The sequence below is a fragment of the Anolis carolinensis genome, chromosome 4 (assembly GCF_035594765.1).
Source record: "Anolis carolinensis isolate JA03-04 chromosome 4, rAnoCar3.1.pri, whole genome shotgun sequence".
In the NCBI taxonomy this organism is placed as follows: domain Eukaryota; kingdom Metazoa; phylum Chordata; class Lepidosauria; order Squamata; family Dactyloidae; genus Anolis; species Anolis carolinensis.
In genome coordinates this window covers 164187281-164210861 of record NC_085844.1, presented here as the reverse complement: position 1 = coordinate 164210861, position 23581 = coordinate 164187281, and the positions used below count along the sequence as shown (strand labels likewise).

Genomic DNA, 23581 nt, shown 5'->3' with positions numbered 1-23581 from the left:
ATTTCTGGAGGTGAAATAATTCCTACATACTCGAGCAAAAAGGAGCTGTCTCATAATTACTTTGCAACAAACAAACATCAGGGAGGAATACTTTACATTCAGTGCATTTCTTCTATATACTCCATCAAGTGTGATGACCACATACAATATTTACTATGCCTGGTGTACTCTGAGAAGCTTGCTAAAGTAAAATTCAAAGTAGATGAGGAATGTCATGCTGAACATATAGAAAAATTCTGAACAAAATGAAGAGTTATAGTCAGATTTGTCTCTTTTTGAAGAATTTCAATGCAACTCTAACTTCCACTTTTAACTGAGCTTCGTGTTCACATGGCATTAGACAAGCCATTGTATACAACTGGCTTGTATCCATATGAACACCAGCAATGTATGTTTACAAAAACGTTACATCATGAAAAATTCATCCCAAAGAAATAAACTCCGAGAAAATAGAATTAATATTTATTTATATTTTGCTTTCTCCTCATGCTTGAAGTATCTCATAATGACAACACAAAAGCCAATGAAATCAGTTCAACACTTTAAAACCAACCAACCAAAAACAGTAGTATTAAAGGTTGGCCCTAAAACCACACCATATATATCATCACAGTAATCAAAATATGAATTCATAAAACACCTGGGGAATCAGTTCAATCTTTTCCATGAATTTTGAAAGAAACAGGCCTTGCACATCTGAATAAACATGTGCATTCATTTTCCTTCCCTGGAAGGTGATGTTATTATGGTTTTGGTGGCAATTTAACAGCCACTGATCCCTTTTATGTCAGTCTGCATCTTAATGTAATAAATGTCCTATATGTAGATGTGCCAGGTGCGAAGACAGATATGGAAAACTAGCATGATGACAGAATAAAATCATTGGTGTTTTTAAATTTCAAATAAAAACAGCAGTATTTCCCCTGGAAATATATAACAATGTACAAACACCTGAAGTTAAAATCTATATTGGCTTTTCCTGATGACTAGTGATAAATAACAATAGAATACTGAGAAAATAACAATGGAGTACTGCTATTTTACAGCTTGGTAATTCTTAAAGTTTAGGACAATACATAGTGAGAGTTTAACTTCAATTTTTCTCTTCCCTCTGATAAGAGTAGCATTTAGTTTAATTTACTCTGACTTTTTTTGCTGACCTTATAACTTATTAAGTAATCTTTAAGAAATCACATCCCTTTGTTAGCATTCCTCTCCCCACTCTCCCACCCCACCCTGTCTTTGTTCTTCTCCAAAGTATCATTAAAAAACAATGCTTTGATCCTTTGTTGTAGCTTTCCCCAGGGCTCCCAGAAATCACAAGAGAAGCACAAAAGTAATATGATTAGCAAAGTATATTCAGTTCTTTTGTTCAACTTAATGTTTGTTTCAATATAAACGGAGGCTATGTTGATTCTATTCAGTTTTACAATAATCTAGCATTTCATTGTGTGTTCATATTTCACGGAGAGCCATTAAAATCAGTTGTATTAGTTATGACGTATTTAGATCCCATTTCTTTTAATGGATCTGCTTTAACTCCAGTTGGATGTAACCCTTCATTAAAGGAGATTATATATCTCACTCTTTCTCTATGATTAGCATGTATCTCCTTCAGCCAAGATTTTAACTGAAAGGTCCTTGTTTTATTTCAATACATTTTGAAAAGTTCTACAGCTTAAGATAAATTCCAAATTGCAAAATGTTGTCAGGATTTGCATTTTACTTGGAGGATAATAAAAGTAAAGTACTGAGGTTGAAGAATGATCACACATAGGAGGTAGGAGGAGATGGCATGTATAGTGTAAAAGAGATCATATTAAATTAAAAGTCAATACATTACAAAGACAAATAAAAAGCCAGAATACATGGTACAAGATGACTGAGATTACCTCACATTTCAATTTCTAAGAACTACAATGTGAATGTACTCCTTCATTACCTGCTTCCCCCAAATATTTCATAGTAAATTCACCATTATTTTAAAAAAGAATTGTAAGATTTTTCAGATTTAAAAAGCAAAAGAGCTGTTATATCACAAAATTGAGTGTGAATATCGGCACTTCCAAACTAATAAAAGTACTAATATTAGGACACATAAAAGAAACAGGACATCTACAAAAATTGCATGCTAGGAAAGAAAAGTGGATGAAATTATTTAAACTGTCAGCAATGGAAGAAAGGGCACAGCATTACCTGCCACCTATACAGAGCATTATTTTGTTTTAATCCTTGATCCTTTTTGGGATCATAGCAAAGAAAGAAAGTTAAAAGCCCCCTAGTTCTGACTGTAATTGGCTCTCTGTAGCTGCCATTTTTTTCTTCATTGCAAATTACACATAGCTACAATAAGCTAAAAAAGTGTTAGTCTCTAGTATCAGATGAAACTAACTAGAGCCTCATTCAATGGAAATAATATTTTCCCACCACTTGCAAGGCCATGCCTAAATTCTCAACACTCCACTCTACATATATAAAATATTACCGTTTGTAAGAGAGTGGGCAAAAAAGTGATTTCATTGCAGAGCTGGGAGAAGCAAGAAAAGACATCACATCTCTCCTGGCAATTGTTCAGTTCTTCTTTCCCTGTGCGTAACACACACAGAGAAATATATATACAAAGAATTAAGTAGAATCAACTTGAAGAATAATTAATTACACGTAGGAAAGCAGCTAATGAAACTAATCAAAGTACACAGTGTGTTAATGAAAGTTAGCAGCTGGGACCAAATTATTGCATTAGGCATAGCCAGAGAGTAACTGAAAATGCTTTCTATCCAGAGCTAATGGCTTATGGCATTGTTCAATATACAGCTACTGAAGAATCACTGAGGCAAAGCTCCAGCAACCCTGTCAGCAATAAGGATAGTCAACATGTTTAATTGCACTCATGTTACTTGGCTACATTAGAAACTGGTTAATTTTCTCACAATTTTTTTTATATGGCATTGAATCATTTAATTTTAAAGCTAAGTACAAAGGTAATTGCATGTATGCTTGAAATGTTTTCTGCTTATAGGTCAAAATTTGCTAACAATTAGTACAACATCTTACAACTGTGTTATCTTCATATGGAATGGTTAAATATGTTTATGTATTTGTGTCCAATCATCAGATTCCTATTTTTCTGGATATCTCAAAAGCAACGCACACAGTTCAAAGACAGTCAGGTTATAGATTTATAACAAAATAGAAGTGTTGTCTGCACAATTTAAATAACGTATCACAACTAGATTTATGTTTGCTGTCCATATTATTCATTACCACCTAAACCATGATACTGTAGTATAGGCATTGCATATCCAGAACTGCCAATCACAGGCAGTGGGTACTGGAGTTTCACTCTGGGTATCTTCAGAGCTTTAATTTTCCGTCTGGATTGTTCAAATCTCTCATTAGCCACTGCATGAGCTAGGCATTTATAAAAACATTTTTCATCCACATTTTGTCTTTGTAACATCCTTTGCCTGGGGAAGGAAGTGGAAAACAAGACAGTTTCATAATCTTACATTGCTTGTAACTGCATCTGACTGGCAATCAAATGTCAATATCTTGAATGTATTCTGCATGAAGACATAGTTTTATACTTTATAATCTATAGGACTTGGTAGCATGTATAAATTCAATTATTGTACTTCTCAATTGAAAAAGCATATTGTATTACAAATTATCAGATCTATATCAAAATGGCATTTGTGGAACCTAGACATTTGAATGGAACATATTAGGATTCTTCTTTTTTAAAATTAAGAACAATTTAAACCAACATAAACTTACCAATATTCCAATGGGAAGTGTGGGTCTGCTATAGTCAAGTTAACTAGGATTGCTGTTGTGTGCCTCCAAGTCGTTTCAGATTTCGGGTGACCCTAAGTCTAACATTTAGGGCTGGGGCTGGGTAAATGACCTTGGAAGGCCGCATCCAGCCTGCAAGCCTTATTTGAGGATTCCTGCTTTAATGCATGATAGAATGTAAGCACCTTGTCGACAGAATAAAGGGATAATTGGTCATACTCCCAATTATTTCTATGTTTTATTTTAAAGAAAAGTTCATGCATGCTTGATATGTTTTCTGCTTATACGTCAACATTTGTTGACATAGGGCCTTTAGGAGCAGACCATGCACAAGGGATTCAGATCCACTCCAAGTGAGAACTTGCTTCCAACATATTCCTGAAATTGCTATTAAAATTTGTTTGTAAATATCAAATTGGCCATATCCATGTTAACTTGCTCGTGTATTTCTATGTAAAATTAACGTATTGTCAAAAATGAAATGAGACACACATTTCTATTTGAAGGGTTCACATTCTGAAATAAAGGGTCTTGAGACATTTTGTGGAGGCCATATAAAGGGTAAAAATTTACAGTCCTCAAATAGGGAGTATTCCTAATAAGAAACACCTAGCAACCCTAGTTTTTAAGCACATGATGTTCTGAAGCTAAGATAGTCTGGTGTGATGTTTACGTACTAATGCATAGACCTTTGAAAGCGGATGCTGATAAGGAAATTGACTTGATGAGCTGTAGTGTGCACTGGTTGGGTCCAAGGCCATATAATTAGCTAATTCTTATCAAACAAAAATCAAAATGATAAATTTCTATAAGCATAGCAATGTTGTATCTGTGTCATGATGTTATGGGTAAGATCTAAAATACCAACAGTGGAAGACAACAGTCAAAACCTAATTTCTCTGCATACGTTCCCTCCCTGGCCGGAGACTGCAAATAGCTCAAGGGAGCAAATGTCAGTCAAGACTGATATTTTATTCCTCAACTTACTTCCCTGTTAAATTGTAATTGATTATGTAAGGATATAACAAATACATTCACATTTGCATTTTATGCTTGATTTTTATGTCTTTGTTTCATTGACCAAAGTAACAATAAATGTGGACAAGACTGAAAATTAATTTAATTTGTTCTCAACGAAACCCCAAAGGAGCAAATATGGAATTCTAGCTTGCATACATTGCTACCAAATGTAAAGGGACTGGAGAAAGATCACTTACTGACTTTAGTTTAGCAAATGGAAACTTCCTGAAGTTGTAGTGTTGCCCACCTATCGCTAATATCATGAGTTAAAAAACATTTAAAGAGTTCTTCAATACAGTAGAGTCTCACTTATCCAACATTCGCTTATCCAACATTCTGGATTATCCAACACAGTCTGCCTTTTAGTAGTCAATGTTTTTGTAGTCAATGTTTTCAATACTTTGTGATGTTTTGGTACTAAAGTCGTAAATACAGTAATTACTACATAGCATTACTGCATACTGAACTACTTTTTCTGTCAAATTTGTTGTTAAACATGATGTTTTGGTGCTTAATTTGTAAATCATAACCTAATTTGATGTTTAATAGGCTTTTCCTTAATCCCTCTTTATTATCCAACATATTCGCTTACCCAATGTTCTGCCGGTCCATTTATGTTGGATAAGCGAGACTCTACTGTATATGATTACAGATGCAAGAATTGTTTATACCTAGAAGTAGAATATATATTCACTGGAAAAGGAAGTGTTATGTAAAATGGCTAAAATGACAGACTTAATATGTTAAAGAGAAATCTTTGAAAATGTTAAGAAAGTTTGGGATCTATTTATAAATGTCATGGATGTTTATAGTATTTTAATAAGCACTATGTAAGAAAGTAACTATTAAGAGTATGGAATAGATATTTCATTTTGCAACACCTTTATGGATTTTGCAACATGATGCAAAGATGTAGAAAATATTACTGGGAATTAAAATGGAAGAGGATGCAGTAAATGAGTGTATGATAAAATGATGACAGAATATTGGTTCTTGGTTGCTGCTAGAATAGTGGGAAAAATAATGATTGAAAAGTTTGAAGTTCATCTTAAGCTATGGTTTATAAAAATGATATATAGGTGGTCTGTGACTCCAGACATTTAGTTCATATATGGGAATGTTGAGAATAACTGTTGGAAATGTAAAGAAAAATTGGAGTCATTTTATCACATATGACAGACATATAAGAAAACCCAGACATACTGAACTGAGAGCTATATGATGATGGAAGATATAGTGAAACTAAACCATAGTTGTATTTGTTGGGGATATTAGATGAACAACTGCAGATGAAATATGGGGGAGTTCCTCAATATATGATTAGAGCTGCAAACACTGTGTATATTCAGAAGTGGAATATAGATTCACTGATAACGGAAGAAATGGCCGAAATGGGCAAACTTGTGAACAATTTTAAGAATGTTTGGGATCTATTAATTTAATTAATTTAATGAAACATAAATGGGGAAATGTATGAACTTTTGGATCTGAGTAGTAGGAGTAGTAGGATTAGATAATAGGTTATGTTTGTCATGAATTAGCTAACTGTTACAAGAAAGGCAGCCACTTGTATACCCAACCCATATACATACTTTAAATTATTAATTTGTGTTGTAATTTTTTACGTTTTAAAATCCCATATATATATAAAACTATGTTTTAATAAAGAAGTACATACTTCTCCGCTTGAATTGTTTTATCTCTCTGTTTGCGCTTTTTTTCTTCATTTGCTATTTCTTTAACAAAATGCTTCCTTTCACGCACAATTTGGGCCTTTTTTCTCCCACCATCAAGTATTATTAAACCTTTTGTCAAAGAAGTATGCTGAGTGCTGAAATGTTGAATAAATGTGTTGTCTGCAGCTTTCCTCTCCTTGTTGTCTAAAAAATGATTATACTTGAGTTTCATTTTACCAATTAATATTGCCTTTTCCTGCTTGTGTTCTTTCAAAATATGATTAGTTATCATTTTGTCATCTTCATATTTCTTCTGAACATTCTCTTTTCTATCTTCACATAACCGATTAATGTATTCTTTAGCTTCACTTTGGGCCATTAGCATTTGCAAAGCTTCCCGCTCCTTTTTAACCTGGATGTCCAATTTATGACTCTGCCAATATGCTTTGTCAATGGCAGACAAGGGGAGGAGTCTTACAGTTCCAAATGCTTTGGCAAAAACCCTCTTGTCAATACTTCCTGGTTCATGCATAGGCATAATTTCTGGTAGAGGACGTGTGACATATCGCATATGATAGACACAATCGAAAAATCCTTTCTCTTCATCTTGATACCGTCGCATCTCCTTACTCATTGAATAAAAAGGCATTCTATGCACCGAAAGCCTAAATGCAGTTGCCATCTCATTTTCCATTTCAGTTTTCATCTCATCCAAGAGTTCTAAAAAGAAAAAAATCAATGTCATATCATTATTTCCCAAGATATTTTCAGATTGCCAACCTTTTTGTTACACGCATATACCTTAGTCAACAAAATAGATTGGTTCCTCGTTCTCCAGAGCTTGAAGGCTATCTATGTTTTGACATGAGCAATCAAAAGGGGGAAAAGATCTACAAGTTAATACAAGAAAAAAAATCAATATAAAGTAAATTTGTATGCTGATTAACCTTTTAAATCTCTGGTCTAATATTTCTATTTCAGAGGCAATAAAATGAATAGGTTTGGGGTCCTTTCAATTCATATATACCAGTGGTTTCCAACATTTGGTCCTCCAAGTGTTACGAACTTCAACTTCCAGAATTCCTAAATCCTGGTCAAGCTGGCTGGGGCTTCTGGGAGCGAATGTCCCAAACACCTGGGACAAATGTTGAGAACTGCTGATCTATACTATTAATTGGTCTAAATCAGAAGTTATGTCTCTTGGGATAAATGAACTGCTTTCATACAGTGTTTCCTAAATGTTCGTGTTCCGTCTTAGGTGACACCAAGATATTTAGGATGGAAATCCAAAATCATTGCTTTTTAAACTTGGAGAATTATGGCACTATAATAGCTTTTTTTTCTGCCCTTTATCAACACCAAATGTTATTAATCATATTTGTACATCAGATTTTTGTCTAAAGGATTGCTCTGTGTCTCACAATAGCAGATGCAATTGCTATGTGGAAACACAAAAGAGGGCCTTTTTGGCTCCATCTGTATTGCTATATAATGCAGTTTTAAATTGCATTATACGGTCAGTGTAGACTTATATAATGCATTTCAATGCAGCTAAACTCTTATATAAATTTAAACTTACCATGTGATGTAGTTTGAAACTGCATTATATGGCAGCAAAGATGGTGCCTCTGTTCTGGGGCTTCAGCAACAGATTGTTTCTTCATCAAGTCATAAGTGGTGCTGATGTTGGCCTCATTATGCTGCCAAATTGGCTCTTCACCAAAGTTTTTGTATTCTCTAATGAACTAAATTTGTGGTGGATTTCTGTGGTATTATCTGAATTTTTTAAAACTATATTTAATTGTTGTTTGACATTTGTTTTATTATCTGTACTCCACCTTGAGTTTTTTTAATGTAATGTGGGATATAAATATTTTAATATAGCTAAGTAAATAATGTAAATATATCTATATAAGGTGCTTGTATGTTGCTTTTTCTCAAAACCTATTTTTCACTAGAAAAGCCTCCTTCTGAACAACTGTGGTTTTACATAAGAATGTGCCATATTGAGATGAGTCACATGTCAGCAAACAATTTTAATTAATTATAGCATGCTCACACACAACAAAAGATCAGTCTGCAATTGATTAAATTTGGAAATCTGCTTTCTAAGAAATTTTAGGTTCTTTCTCCTCCAGCTCCCAAGCCATACAGTTTATGCTAGTGATTTCTATGATTAATTCTGCTGTCATTGGTGAATATTCATTGCAAAATACAGGATACAAAATCAGATATAATTTCATTCAGTTATGAATGCATTTTTGCAGTCTTTGAATTTTATAGACTCTATAGCACACACACAGAAAGGCAATGTCTTTACTTATTTCCAAGTTTATAACAGCTGACACGATCAATCTGAACTGCCAATAGCAATGTTGAAAAAAAGAAAGTCACCACTTTCTATTTACAGCTTGAGAACATGACATGTAATTGCAAAGGCCAGTATAAAGGGATACAATCCAGGAACTCAGAACATTCAGAGGTAATATTTCTCCAAAAGTATTCAGAAGCATGAAATGATTCCCTAATTATGCATATCTACTCTTGAAATCCACTCTTGTATTAACTACCTGAGAGACTGGTCTGACCTACATTGTACACAAAGAAAAGGCTTTACTCATCACAGTCACATAATTATTTCTCATCACTGGTTCCTTGTCACTTTTTGGAGCTAACAAAGTCTTGTATGGATCCTGCCTTCCATGATCAAGATTCACACAGGGAGAAGTTATATCTGCATCACCCAGCTATACAATTCCTCTTTTACTTAAATTAATCTGGTATTGGCCTTCTTTGCACTCTTTTCCCATTTTCATCCACATACTAGCTTTTTGCTACTCTCTTCTCCTGGAAAAAGTCCATATTTTTGCCAAGCCATTATCTCTGTATTTCCTCAAATTTCTCTTCAAAAACACAAATTTACAAATCTATCTAAGCTAAAACCTATCACATTATCATGATATGGGTGGGAAGCTCTGTATTATTCTTTACTACAAACGGTTTTGTTAGAATAAATCAAAGGAGCAAGGGCTCATCGGCACAACTGTTCTGGAATATTCCTCCTGAGAAGAGGGCATGAGAAGTTACATTTAAACAGGCCATTAACTGGATCTTGCCAGTAGACATGCAGTGTTGCAGATAATGAAAACACTACCAACGATAAGCCTGGATCATCAAAGTTATCAAAAGAAAGTAGAAAGAATTCTTAGGAGGATAGGAAAGGTAAGCCATAAATCAAGTTGTACGAAAATAAAAGAGCAAGAAACATCACAGACAACTGAGCATTGTATCAATGACTTGGTCAGGCATTATTTGCAGTAGTTTTTCACAACTTTATAGGATAAATATTTTTCTCGGTTGTCACAGTGCAGTGATCATATGGCATATGTACACTATGCTTTTCAAAGCTGACACCAAAAATAATTAGAATCTGTATAGATGCAACTGAGAATGTAATAATAATCTTTCTCATCACAATTCCTTTAACATTTGCAGAAAAACATTGCTAAGCAGTCTAGTTTAGTACATTTTATGCATAGAATCTCCTCATTATTAACACAACATAAAGAATTAATCATGAAATTTACACTCCACATCAGGATAATTTTTATGTTCTACAATGTTAATACAAATAAATAAAAATAGCCATGAAGAAGTTCTATGTAACACAAACAATATTTCTTATCAAATTTGATTAGTCCATTAACTTGATGGGTGCAGCCTTGAACAAGACAAGCAAGACTAGATCTCAAAGGGAGGTGTTGCCAGTGAAGATGGTAATTTTATTACTTAGCTTTTACAACCATCTTCCCCAGTACTCAAGAAGGGATGGGATATGCCAACCTTTCCACAAAACCATCTTAAACACCATTTGAAGCAAACATCCCCAGGCATAATGATCTTGACATAATTATTTGTAATATTTTTTCCTGATAAAGAAGAAAATGAGCTTTAAAACCTAGTTCAATGTTTTGCACTTTTTGGTTGACCCAATGAAGACAACCTCAGGAAGTTAATTTTGGATCACTTAAATATGTTACTGCATGGCCAGCAAAATGTAAAATGTGTAGTAGAAATATTAAACACAGCTGCCTAGAATCTACATTTTTCCTATGTTATTCTGTTTACTACAGGAAAATCTTTTTCGTAAATGCTTTCCTTCACTGAAGGCACTAGCCTAAAGTGCTGTGGAGTGCCAAATCAGAAGAAAAATGCTAAAACCTAATCCTATTACTGGTATAGCAACACAAAAGATCCAGATAAACCCTGCTAAAAATTTCCAAGTAATCATCTGGATTTTTAAAAATCCATGCTCACTGTTGACTGGCATCTTTTAGCCTAAGAATGGTAGACAAATACTATTCGATCTACAACCTGTAATAATATGAAATATATTAAATATGATTAGATTATGACCTCCAGCTAATGTGACTAGTTTAGGTCCTTCAGCTCTCTAAGTATTTCTTACATGGTTGTTAATGTTCAATAACCTTGCTTTAATCAAACATGGGATAAATGTCTAAATCCTATTTTAAAAGCCTTGAATTGTGCAGTTTATAATGAAGCTGCTGCCTTAAATGATTCATTTGAATTTTTTTCTCATTTCCATGAAGAGGATACTAAAATATTCTTGCATGCCCTGAATTCTTTAGAGGGAGATGCTATAACATTTCCCTACCACTTGTTTCTATGACGTTTTCCACCAAATTGGACATCAAGGGCAATGTATATTCCCTACCATTATCCTGGGTTTTTTTTCACAACAGCACTTCCTCAGATATCTTCCTTCAGCAATCTGATTTTCAAATTAAACCAATGTTTACTTTCCAAAGTGAATTCCAGTGCTAAGTTTCCAAAGGCCCAGATGAAAAGGCGCACTAAATGCCAGATATGTAAGAGAGGAAAATCAAGTGATACCATAAGAACATTTTATATCACTTGAAGGAGCACCTGATAAATGTATTGTTTAGTTTGACCTACATTCTTTCACAAGAGTATCCTTATATACCCATGGCTGGTGAACTACATCACTGCATGTCCCTTAAAAAATATTAAACATGCATTGTATTAGATCTATCTATACATATCTAAAGGCGATCACTGGTGGTTGAGTATGACTGTCTTCCAAGGGTAGGGTCTTGAAGGTGGGTCCGTAAGTGACTTTGGAGACCTATTCTGGATCCAAACAGTCTTTCATATTGATGATATAGATTTCCAAATGGAAGGCAGTCTCGACAAGGATTTGCTTGATGCACCTTCTTTCTCAGCAAATTTCTCCCTTTCACCTGTATTCGTGCCTCCTCAAAATCCATAGCACAATTGGTAACAGCTGTCTTCAGTTAGGTATTCCTAATTGATTGTGCTTTATTTGCCTTTGTGGCAGAATCATTCAACCAACAGAAAATGGTTAAGGAGAATTAAATTACTGAAAGACATTTGATTCTGCACCGGAAGTAACTTTATTTCACTCTGGAAGTGGTTGAAGGATCTGACAATTCAAATTAATATAAAATGTGCAGTGCAGATATCCACATATCTCCCTATATTTAAATAAACAGCATTAAATTGTTTGCCTAACTCTTGTGGGTGTCTTCAATAAAAAACGAATAGAAAAAAACTATTGCTAACAAGTATGCTCATGCCCATGATCAAGGAGATGTTGAGAGTGCTAGTACAGATCTGCGATGAAACAATGTATTCATAATAAGTAGTCACACACTGAACATGCATTTCTTTTAGACAAAGCATTCATTCAGTGACCCCACAAATATTTGACCAGTAGCCTGCATTTTACGAAAATATACAAAGTATATTCCAGATGAGGAATATTACATTACATCTGGTGACTGTGCTACAGATGAAGGTGACACTAATGAAAACTGATGAGTGGTAGTTTCAGTCTCATGAATCAAACCCAATTTTGCTAACTATGTAAAAAGTCCATGTTCTTTGACAAATGAAATACACCCATGTGTTATAATCTCCTACCTCCAGACTGCAGAGAGTGGTAATTTAAAAAACTGATTCTTTCAGGTTTTGTAAATGAAATGAAACCTCTTACTTCATCATCACAAAGTATAAACCACTAGACAAGTTTTGTTCCCTAAATAAAAAATAAAAAACAGAAATGCAAACTATGCAAATAGCTGCCCATTATGCATGTATATGAGATTCATGGATTGCTGAGCTTCTATTCCTATCATTTTTATCATTTGCTCATGGAAACTGAAATCCAACCACATCTGGAAGACGTTCTTAATGTATAAGGGTGAAACACAATTTATAGTAAGAGGATGTGACATGTAAGTGTAATTTTATGTAAGAATAGATGGACATATAAAAAACTATCAACTATAAAAACATAAGGCAATCTATGAATTTCTATTGTTGAAAAACAACATAGTAGCTCATAAAATATACTTAGTATTGCCTTGAGTACAGAACTGCTGGTTAAGTTACTAACCCTTTCTTGGGGACAATCTTGATTTTTTCTGTTTGATCTTGTTCTTTTCTTCCATTCTGAGCATGGATGATACAAGGGGGCATTCCAATCTTCTCAAATATGAATGAATCTCCTTACGATTTTTCAGGTCTACAATCTGTTTAAAAGCCATACTTCATTTATTAGACATTACAGTAGCAAAATTTCAAAATTGAGGATAGCATTTTACTATGGATTTTACTAATTTTCAGTTAACAGAAGTAAAAATGATTTTAATTCTTCTTTTCTCCATTTGTGTCCTTTCGTGAATAATTATTCATATTTCTAGGCAGCATCAGTGTTTGCATGGATAAACGAATATTTGTTTCAATCTCATATCCTTATGCTTCTTGAATGAATTCTAGCTTTTAGGCTTAAACAACCCTTTCACTCTTCATCTGTTGCATTTCTTTGCACCTTGTAAATGACAAGGGCACCTTAGCTTTATCTGTGCAAACAAGATAAGCATTCTGTTTAAGAAGCACATGCTACTGTTAGGGAATCTGTACATCACTATGTAATCCCCTTTTATATAAACATGCATATTTAAAGAGCTATGTGGGGCATTTATATTGCATAATGCAGCTTGGCTCCACTGTAACTGTTGTGGCTTAATGTGATGGTACCATGGGAATTGTGGTTTAACAAGGTCTTTAGCATTCTCTGCCAAAGGGTGCTGGTGCCTCACCAAACTTCTCTACTATCTACACTGAACAGTTAGGCTGGTGTAGATGCGGCTCAGCCCTGCAATGGCTAAACACGGTACAAGGCTGATCCATGGTTGTGTGGGGCAAGGCCCCTTCAATGTGGCCTAGCCCTGCATTGCACAAAGTTTGGAAAAAGCCTGAATTCTGCCTGGAATTCTGCCATTAGAGACAATTAGGATGTTTCAAATTAAAATGGCACCATGCCTCGCCTCCCATGTCATAGGAGGAGCTGATTTCCTGATCTCCCCCTCTCCCCCCAATACTCCAACACCCCAGTTGATGTCAGGATATGCAATGGAAAAAAGATAGGACATGACATTGACAAAAAATATACCCATGAAGAAACAGGAAAAAAATCCCTAACCAACTAGGAATTCAGTTAACCACAAAACTAAAATATCTAGGAATAATAATAACACCTACAAATATTCAACTGTTACAAAATAACTATGAGAATACTTGGAAAGAGATCAAAAGGGATCTTGAAAAGTGGAAGAACTTAAAACTATCACTATGGGGAAGGATTTCGACTATCAAAATGAATATCATTCCAAGGATGCTTTATTTGTTTCAATGCCTGCCAATACTGAGAAATCAGAAAAACTTCGCTAATTGGAACAAAGACCTGAGCAACTATATTTGGCAGGGGAAAAAACCCCGAATCAAATGGGCAAATCTAACAGATGATAAAAAAAAGAGGGGGATTTGCAGCACCAAACCTAAAAATTTACTATGAGGCCTGCAATTTGATATGGATCAAAGACTGGATCCAACTTAAAAATAGGAAAATACTAAACATTGAGGGATTTGATCTTAGGGCCGGATGGCACTCCTATCTGTGGTACGATAGGACCAAAATAGAAAAAAAATTCTGTAACCACCCAATAAGATCAGCACTCATAAAGACATGGCAAAAATACAGAATGAGAATGTATAATAAGACACCAACATGGATCTCACCCCTGGAGGCAGCACAAAGAAGGCTATTGGGATGGAGTAAATGCCCAAAATATGAAGAATTATTAATAAAACAGGGATCAGAATGGACATTAAAATCACATCAGGAAATTTTAAACGATCAGGTAAAAATGTCATGGTTACAATATGGTCAACTCAGGGAGTATTTTAAAAGAGATGGACCAATAGGCTTTATGAGTAAAAACAACCTATGGGATAGAATACTACTCACAAATGGTAAACTCATCTCCAAAATCTATAAAATACTTTTGGAATGGGATACTGAAACCAATTACATCAAAAATTGTATGACCAAATGGTCTAAAGATATTGGCAGACCAATTCACCTAGAGGAGTGGGAAGCATGTTGGAATAGGAAATTGAGACTGACTTATGCATTCGAATTAAAAGAAAACTGGATGAAGCAATTCTATAGATGGTATATAACACCAAAAAAGCTAGGAAACATAAATAAAAACTTAAATACCAACTGTTGGAAATGTGGATCGGAGGAAGGAAGTTATTTCCACATATGGTGGAAGTGCCACAAAGCAAAAGAATTCTGGGCTATGATCCACGAAAACATACAGAAGATCCTTGAGATTAAATATAGACAACTACCAGAAACTTACCTACTTGGAATTTCAAAAATACAGGCTGGGTCAAATGAAGATAAACTAATGACGTACCTCACGACAGCGGCTAGAATAGTATACGCAAGACACTGGCGACAAAAAGAAATCCCCACAAAACTTGAATGGCTAGTTAAAGTTTCAGAAATCAAAAATATGGATAGATTAACTTACTTAATAGCCAAACAACAGGGGACCCCAAGGAAAGAGACCAATTGGCAAAAGGTAAACAAACATATAAATATATAAAATACAGAGGAAATGCAGAGAGAAGACACATCATAATAAGAATTGAAAATAATAAAGAACAGAAATAAATAAACAAACAAATAAATAATAAACCAAAAAAGTCAAAAAAATAATAACAATAAACAAATAAAATAATTATTTAAAATAATAATAATAATAATAATAATAATAATAATAATAATAATAATAGTATGAATAAAACCGAATTAACAAACAAATAGAAGACCACCTCGGATACTCGGAGAAAACCCATACAAGAGAAATAGAAGAACTGAGTGAAGACTACGAATGAAAACAGGAGTAAGCAGACGGCAATCCTTATGGCAGCGAAGCGGAAGTCAATTTTGTTTTTAATTTTTACCTGCATACTTCCCTTCCTTCTTCATTTTTCTTTCATTTTTTTCTCTTTTTTTCTTTCTTTTTTGCCCACTAAGATTTATCTAAACCCACCATCCCATCCCTCACCCCCTCCTCACTTCCCCCCTCTTTTTTTTTCAGTTCACCCAAATTTTATTGTATATGATTGAAACTTAATAAAAATTTATTTAAATGAAAAAAGATAGGACATGGAGGGTGAGGGGAGGGGGAGCAACAGCTAGGGTGGCCACTCAGTGGTGATGAACCACCTTCAGTTCCACTGGGTTGTGAGGACACCTTCCAGTCTCTGTGGATGTTTGGGGAGTCCCTGTGGGGACACTTATCAGGGCCAATCCAGCATGCAGCACTCTGGATTGGTCCCAAAAGAAGTGTTAGTGCATTAATGTCCCCAGATTCCCATGATTCCATAGCACTGAAGACATGACAGTTAAAGTGGTGTCAAACTGCATTTATTCTATAGTGTAACTGCACATATAGACAATAATCTTTAATTGCCTAATATTTAATTATAGTTTCTGGATACAACACTGTTTAACGTGAATCTAAAAATGATACAAAAGAGATAGAAACTATTGCATTACCATTCCATAGGCATTTTATTTGGATCAAGGTGGTTAGGTGGGAAAAAAATAAGGTATTTGATACTGTGTAGATATTTGCTAAAATCCAACTTGCTTTCACTTTCTATCCAGGCTATCATGTCAACTGTCAATATTCTTGTGTTGCTTGTATGCCAGTAAAAATTCATGGCCATGGATTATTGAAAGGACTTGGGAATTTGAAGATCCAGGTAGGCTTTCATTTATAGGGTGCAGTGGAGATGAAAGCCTCATGAAAGTTTAGAATGTACAAGAGATACAGAACGTAAACAAACCCAGAATGAAATAAGTTGTAAGTAGACTTACTGGACAAAGAAAACAGAAAATACAACATATGTATTCTGATTTTTCATAAGCCATTTCTTCTTTTGACTCTCATTATTTTACCCACTGTCTAATCTTGAACTTGGAAGTGTTTTTGTTTTCATGTGTAATTTTTACACACTGTCTAATTGTTTAAAGTGCCCAAGGAACAATACTGGCAAAGACATATCCAAATAGTAGGTGCAAACTTGGCTTAAATCAGCTTATAACAATTTATAGGTAAATATATAGGCTTTTATTTATGTAATGACACAAAGTATTTTGTTTCTAAAGAACTAGTCCCAAGTAGTTTGGTGATTAAAGAGATTGAAAAAAATTCAAAAATATTTTATTTTGTGGAAAGTGTTAAGAAATTATAATGGGAAGAATCTTGGACTGATAACAATCTTTGCAGTTCTGGACTTATTCTGTGCAGAATTATTCTGTGCAGAAATTGCACAGAGGACAGCACCTTCTATGCAAAAAAACAGCATGTTCTGCAAGGGGAAATAGCATTTCTGCATTGACATATTATTTTCTGGGCAGAAAACATTGTATTATGTGCAAAAAGACTACATGTAATTGCTATAAACTGAATTGAAAATAGCCCTTTAAAATTATCTGACTAGAGAGATGGGCCGAAACTAACAAAATGAAGTTCAACAGGGACAAATGCAAGATACTTCACTTCGGCAGAAAAAATGGAATGCAAAGATACAGAATGGGGGACACCTGGCTGGACAGCAGTATGTGTGAAAAAGATCTTGGAGTCCTCATGGACAACAAGTTAAACATGAGCCAACAATGTGATGCAGCTGCTAAAAAAGCCAATGGAATTTTGGCCTGCATCAATAGGGGTATAGCGTCTAGATCCAGGGAAGTCATGCTACCCCTCTATTCTGCTTTGGTCAGACCACATCTGGAATACTGTGTCCAATTCTGGGCACCGCAGTTGAAGGGAGATGTTGACAAGCTGGAATGTGTCCAGAGGAGGACGACTAAAATGATCAAGAGTCTGGAGAACAAGCCCTATGAGGAGCGGCTTAAAGAACTGGGCATGTTTAGCCTGCAGAAGAGAAGGCTGAGAGGAGACATGATAGCCATGTACAAATACATGAGGGGAAGTCATAGGGAGGAGGGAGCAAGCTTGTTTTCTGCTGCCCTGCAGACTAGGACGCGGAACAATGGCTTCAAACTACAGGAAAGGAGATTCCACCTGAACATCAGGAAGAACTTCCTCACTGTGAGGGCTATTCGGCAGTGGAACTCTCCCCCGGACTGTGGTGGAGGCTCCTTCTTAGGAGGCTTTTAAGCAGAAGCTCAATGGCCATCTGTCGGGGGTGCTTTGAATGCGATTTCCTGCCTCTTGGCAGGGGGTTGGACTGGATGGCCCATGAGGTCTCTTCCAACTCTACTATTCTATGATTCTATGATTCTATCTGGTTTTTGAAGCCTCTCTCACGTCAGGAAGAAAATGCTTTTGCTGTTACTTTAAGAAGATATTTAGTGAAAAATTATATCTCTAGTGCTTAAAGGAAGATATTTCAGGAAAGAGGGATGCAAAACATCTAAGGGAGTTTTGTAGGGGCATATTTTGAATAATATATTCAAGCTATTTTGTCTATATATTTTGGAGCCATAGGCCACTATCACAGAAACTGATAGCAGATGTTGCTCACCCCAAGTGAAGCCATTTTGTGTCAATTTAAAATATAATACCACAATTCCCAGTGATAAGCAAGCCTTTTATTTTGTTATATTCAGTCTGATGCAGTTTGCAATCAAATTACTTTAATAATATTTTCTCTTATTTTTTGGTGCAATTTAGATACATCAATGCTGAAATCCATTCAACTACTTTCCAAACAGACTGGCAGTATTATTTTGTATTAACACAATGATAATAAAAAGTATCAATTAAACCTTAAGAAAACAATGCAAAATGCTTGACTATGTTTTTTCTATTCAAATAATTGCACTTTATATGATTACATCTGTTAGTTCTATTTATTTTATAAATCATTTCCTTTTTTTAAAGTGCTAACCGCCACACAGACTGTGATATTAAAAGTAGCAGATTCTGCAAAAATGAATAAATTTTAAAGTAGGCTGGAAAGATGCCGTTATTTTTAAAGGAACAAAAGGCAACACTTTGATTCTCTTGACTAACAGTCACAGGGTGGGGCCTTATTGTCAAAAAGGGGTGGGAGACTATTTCAATTGCCAAAACTTGATTAAATTACATGTGTCTGAGCATACACAGATATACAAACACATTGTAAGAAATTATTGTTTTTATTACTATAATTTAAATTGAAAAAGAAGACCAAAGAGAGGGTCTCCCATCTCTTTGAGATGGGACCAAACATAAATATGTGTCATAATCTTTTGTGTGTCCTATGGATTTATCAACATTCCTTCCACTCACTGATCTCACAGGGGAAAAGTAAATAGTCCCCTCATTTCTTTCCTTCAGGTTTTCTTATCTTTATTGTTCTTAGTTTACAACCTTTCTTGTTTGAATCTCTCCAGCTTCTTATACACATTATTCATTAATAGGCTACACAAAAACATATCCCTCGCTTTCCTCTTCCTTGTTGCTGGATTAAGGATCCACAACATCTCTAAACAGGTAGATATGGCTAAAATGGGAAAGCAGAATTGCTCTCTCCCCTCCAATGCCTTCTCCAATGTTCTCAATGCTTCCTTTTCTTAAAATAATCAATAGAAGGCATTTCCTGCCTTGTCTCAGCATGGGATTCCACACAGACTATTTAAAATAGTACAACTAAATATTAAAACCTGAAGAAATCTGACACATGTTTAAAATTTAAAAGATAAAAAACACAGGGCCAAATTAGTTTTAAAGCCTCTCCATCTGAGGCAATATATTAAAAACCCAATACCTCCTTAAATAAAAGTATTTTGTCTGCTGGTGGAAACACAGCCTGTAGGGTCTCTGAAGAAGGGAGTTCTACAACTTGGGGGCCGCCACCAAGAAGGCTCTCTGCTATGTCTTTACCAAATGTGCCTGTGATGGTGGTGGGACAGGGCAATAATGGCAGCAATAGGAAATGTCACCCTGCTGACCGGATACAGTATGGCAGTCTTGCAATGGTTTTAAATAATGGTTTTAATGTGAAGATAACTGATTTTAGTGTTTATATATATTTATGGTTTATTTTATGCTCCGGCATTGAATGTTTGTCGTATATATGTTGTGCTCCGCCCTGAGTCCCCTTCGGGGTGGGAAGGGTGGAATATAAATGTTTTAAATAAATAAATAATAAAGCCTTCCAACATAGATGTTAATAATTTGGAATGCGCATATAGGGAGATACAATATTTTGGATATTGCCTTCTTGTAATATGGAGCTCTATAAGGAGAATGAAGAGAACTCTAGCTCCAAGAAGCCACTGAAATTTAATCTAAATCCAGAAAATGTCTTGAGGTCAGCAAAATTCAACTAGACTAAAATGAATAACCTCACCTGCAGAAAAGGAGAACAGATCTGGACACAATTTAGAAAAATGTTCTAAGATGTTCGAAATAATAATCTGAGAGAAAAGTGGGTGCTTGGCCACTGAAGAAGTCTAAGAAAATTGAAAAAAAAGCTGAGGCAACTCTTACACCAAGAATGTAACATGGGAATTTTGGGTGGGCCTATAGCAAACCATCTACAGGCAATCCCCAAGTTATGAATAAGATAGGTTCTGTGTGTTTGTTCTGAATATGAATTTGTAAGTCAGAACAGATACTTTTTACGTGTAACTCCAGCCATACATATACATAGCTGTCTCTGCCTTGTTCAGAAGATTTCACCTCACATTCTGTCCCTGTGATAATTAGATTTTGAAAAAAAATTGCTTGCTGTGAAACAAGGATTAGTGAGAAAGCTTAAGTAAAGACCCCTTTTGCCTATGATGACTCTTTCAGGAGTGAATTTCCCTTACTTGGAGTCGATTTCCCTCACTTCCTGTTGTTTATTTATTTATTTCGAGCATTTATATCCCGTCCTTCTCACCCCTGTGGGGGACTCAGGGGGGCCTTAAACTTAGCGATCATTAGATGCTGAATGACATAGCATATAAACACATGGTATATAAAACAGTTACAACTAAAACAATTAACATTGGTTAAAACATCAATATAAAAATACATTTAGAGGCACATTCTGAGTCGTAACCCAGGTCTGTCCGTTATTTATCATAAAATCATTTTTACAATTAATGCTGCGTCTATTGCTCAAATGCCTGGTCCCATAACCAAGTTTTTAGTTGTTTACGAAAGGACAAGAGCGAGGGGGCCTGACTGATCTCAGAGAGGGAGTTCCACAGGTGGGGGGCCACCACTGAGAAAGCCCTGTCTCTCATCCCCACCAGTTGCGCTTGCGAGGGTGGTGGGATTGAGAGCAGGGCCTCCCCCGAAGATCTTAAATTGCGAGGTGGGTCATAGTGGGAGATACATTTGGATAAGTAAGTTGGACTGGTTGTCTCACCCCGTTCTTAACTATGAGTCATTTGTAAGTTGGATGTTTGTAACTCAGAGATTGCCTGTATATGTATCACATAGCTTAAAAGTTCCAAAATTTCTGGGTATAGTGACCACCAAGAGATTAAGGAAAGAACAGCAAGAAAGCACTGAGCTAATAATTAAGAACCTAGCCCCTACTCAGTCTGGAAAGATAGCTTGTTATGGTAGAATGATTACTTTTCTATCACTAGGCTTTTCTATTGTTTTATGAACCTGTTGGGCATGTACTTCAGTAGATTGGTTGAAGCTAATCATGCTCCCCAAATTCTATCACATATTGACTTTTAAAGCCTCAGCCCTACCAAAAACAAAGACTTTTCCCCTTTTAATTATTTAAGATTATGAAGGTTTTCCTTAGATCCATGGAATGAGTCTAACTGTCATACAGAAAGTACAGAATTTTAAAATAATTGTTTCTAAATTAAGTATAAATAGTACACTTACCTGGATCGGAGAAGTAGGTTTTTTAATTGCAGCGTGTTCTAGCTTACTGATGTGAAGCATAGAGCTTTTATTGCTATGTACTGCAGGTGCTTGTCGAATATATATTCTCTTCAGCCCATCTTTGATATAACGTTTATGTCGCAGAACTTCATGTACTGGCATCAAACTATTTTTTTTAAAGAAGAGCTTTAGCAATTTAATTTTGAGGAAGTAAAACATATAAACATTTAATAAATTCAAAACAATGAAGCAAAAAAGCATTCATTTTAGTATAGTTCCTCTTTTTCCCTTGTTCTTTCTATACATTTTTCAAGTCAACAACTAGTAAATTATGTGCTAAAGTATTCTTCATACATTACTAAGAATGCATGTCAAGAAGTTGCATTCAAAACGTTACACACAAACATCAAGACCAAGTTATTTTAATTTTCAATTAATTTACAAAATACACTGAAGATGTTATCATTCATTCTCACAGTGTTACTAAAATCCAATCATATACATGTTTGTACATAGTAAATGTATGGAAAAGGTCCACTGTGTTCCATAAAGCACACTTCTAGTTATGAGTCCACAGGAAAGTATCCTTTACCATTAAAAATATGCTATGGATAGCAGTCCTTTAAATGCCAGTGATATATATGAATATGATCATATTCTAAAAACATAAAAGTTGCTGGTAATCCAGGCTTATAAGTAACAAACATGGTTGTGTTTATTTTTATGCAAAGATAAAGGAGATTGTACAGCCTATCACCCTATAACTGTGCTATAAATGAAAAGAGAAATAAGCTTCCAAACCAAAAATGAACGTTCTATGCTTTTTAAGTGTCAGATGAAATACATTTTTAAAGGGCTTTTAAAGCGCATTTCATTAGAGTGTTGGGATATGTGTTTGAACATTTTAAACCAAAGCATGAGTAAATCTTAGACAAAACCATTTGGAAGTGATATTCAAAGTTAAAGGAAGTAAAAACAATAATTTGGCAAGTACAAAGAGTAGGCACATCTTTTTTTAAAGTGCATCTAAAGCAAGATGATGAAAAATTATCTGAGGAGGGTTTTATATTAACATACCAATGAAACAGTTTAGAAGCAATGGAAAATTGGTATTGTTCCATTATCCAGGCGGAGGCCACAAGGTGGTTCTAGAGAGAAAAGGATAGTCCATTTTACAGGAGGGGTTGAAGGAGGAAACAATTTTCCCCAATGTCACTAGTTTTTCCCCCTCCCCACTTCCCATTTCATAAACAGGGGTTGTTTCCACAATGGGGGCATGAATGGGGGGAATAACAGGAAAACAGTGGCAAATGGTTTTCCTTCATTAACCCACCCTCCATTTCCATAAGATGGACTATCCTTGTGGCCTCAGCCCTGATAATGAAACAGTACTGAAAAATTTGCTATAATGCGTTCTACTAATAAACTCTAAAATATTTAGATACGAAAGAAAAAATATGTAGAATGTATTTGAACAGTTATTGCTTTAAGATTATGCTATACCATGCTATATTCAGGCATTAAGAACTTATATATCTCTCTGTTAACCAAATGATGACATACTGCTTGGAAATCCTGACTATTAGTATTACTACTACTACTATTATTATTTTATTGTATGACACAGCAAACAAGATAGATATGCTGGATTTCGTATCACAAAATCACAAGTCGAACACTTGTGTCTAGGACTGTGTGCTGTATTTTCGGATGATGCGTGCAGATCCCAGTAGGGTGGCCTTTTGCAGTTGGCAGATCGTGATTTTGTCAATGTCTATGGTTTCCAAATGCCAGCTGAGATCTTTT

The 23581-nt window shown here is 35.1% G+C and overlaps 1 protein-coding gene across 2 annotated transcripts in view; it reads right to left on the bottom strand.

The window, feature by feature from the left end:
* Positions 1–446: 446 nt before the first annotated feature.
* Positions 447–23581, bottom strand: part of lrriq3 (leucine rich repeats and IQ motif containing 3) — a 64466-nt gene continuing 41331 nt past the window's right edge. For both annotated transcript variants that reach the window (XM_008114089.3, XM_008114091.3), the window contains 4 exons: positions 21776–21941; positions 12955–13090; positions 6494–7211; positions 447–3467 (listed from right to left, as the gene is read on the bottom strand). In XM_008114089.3, coding sequence (XP_008112296.1) covers positions 3254–3467; positions 6494–7211; positions 12955–13090; positions 21776–21941 — 1234 coding nt within the window. In that variant the 3' untranslated portion in view covers positions 447–3253. The remainder of the gene's footprint in view (positions 3468–6493; positions 7212–12954; positions 13091–21775; positions 21942–23581) is intronic.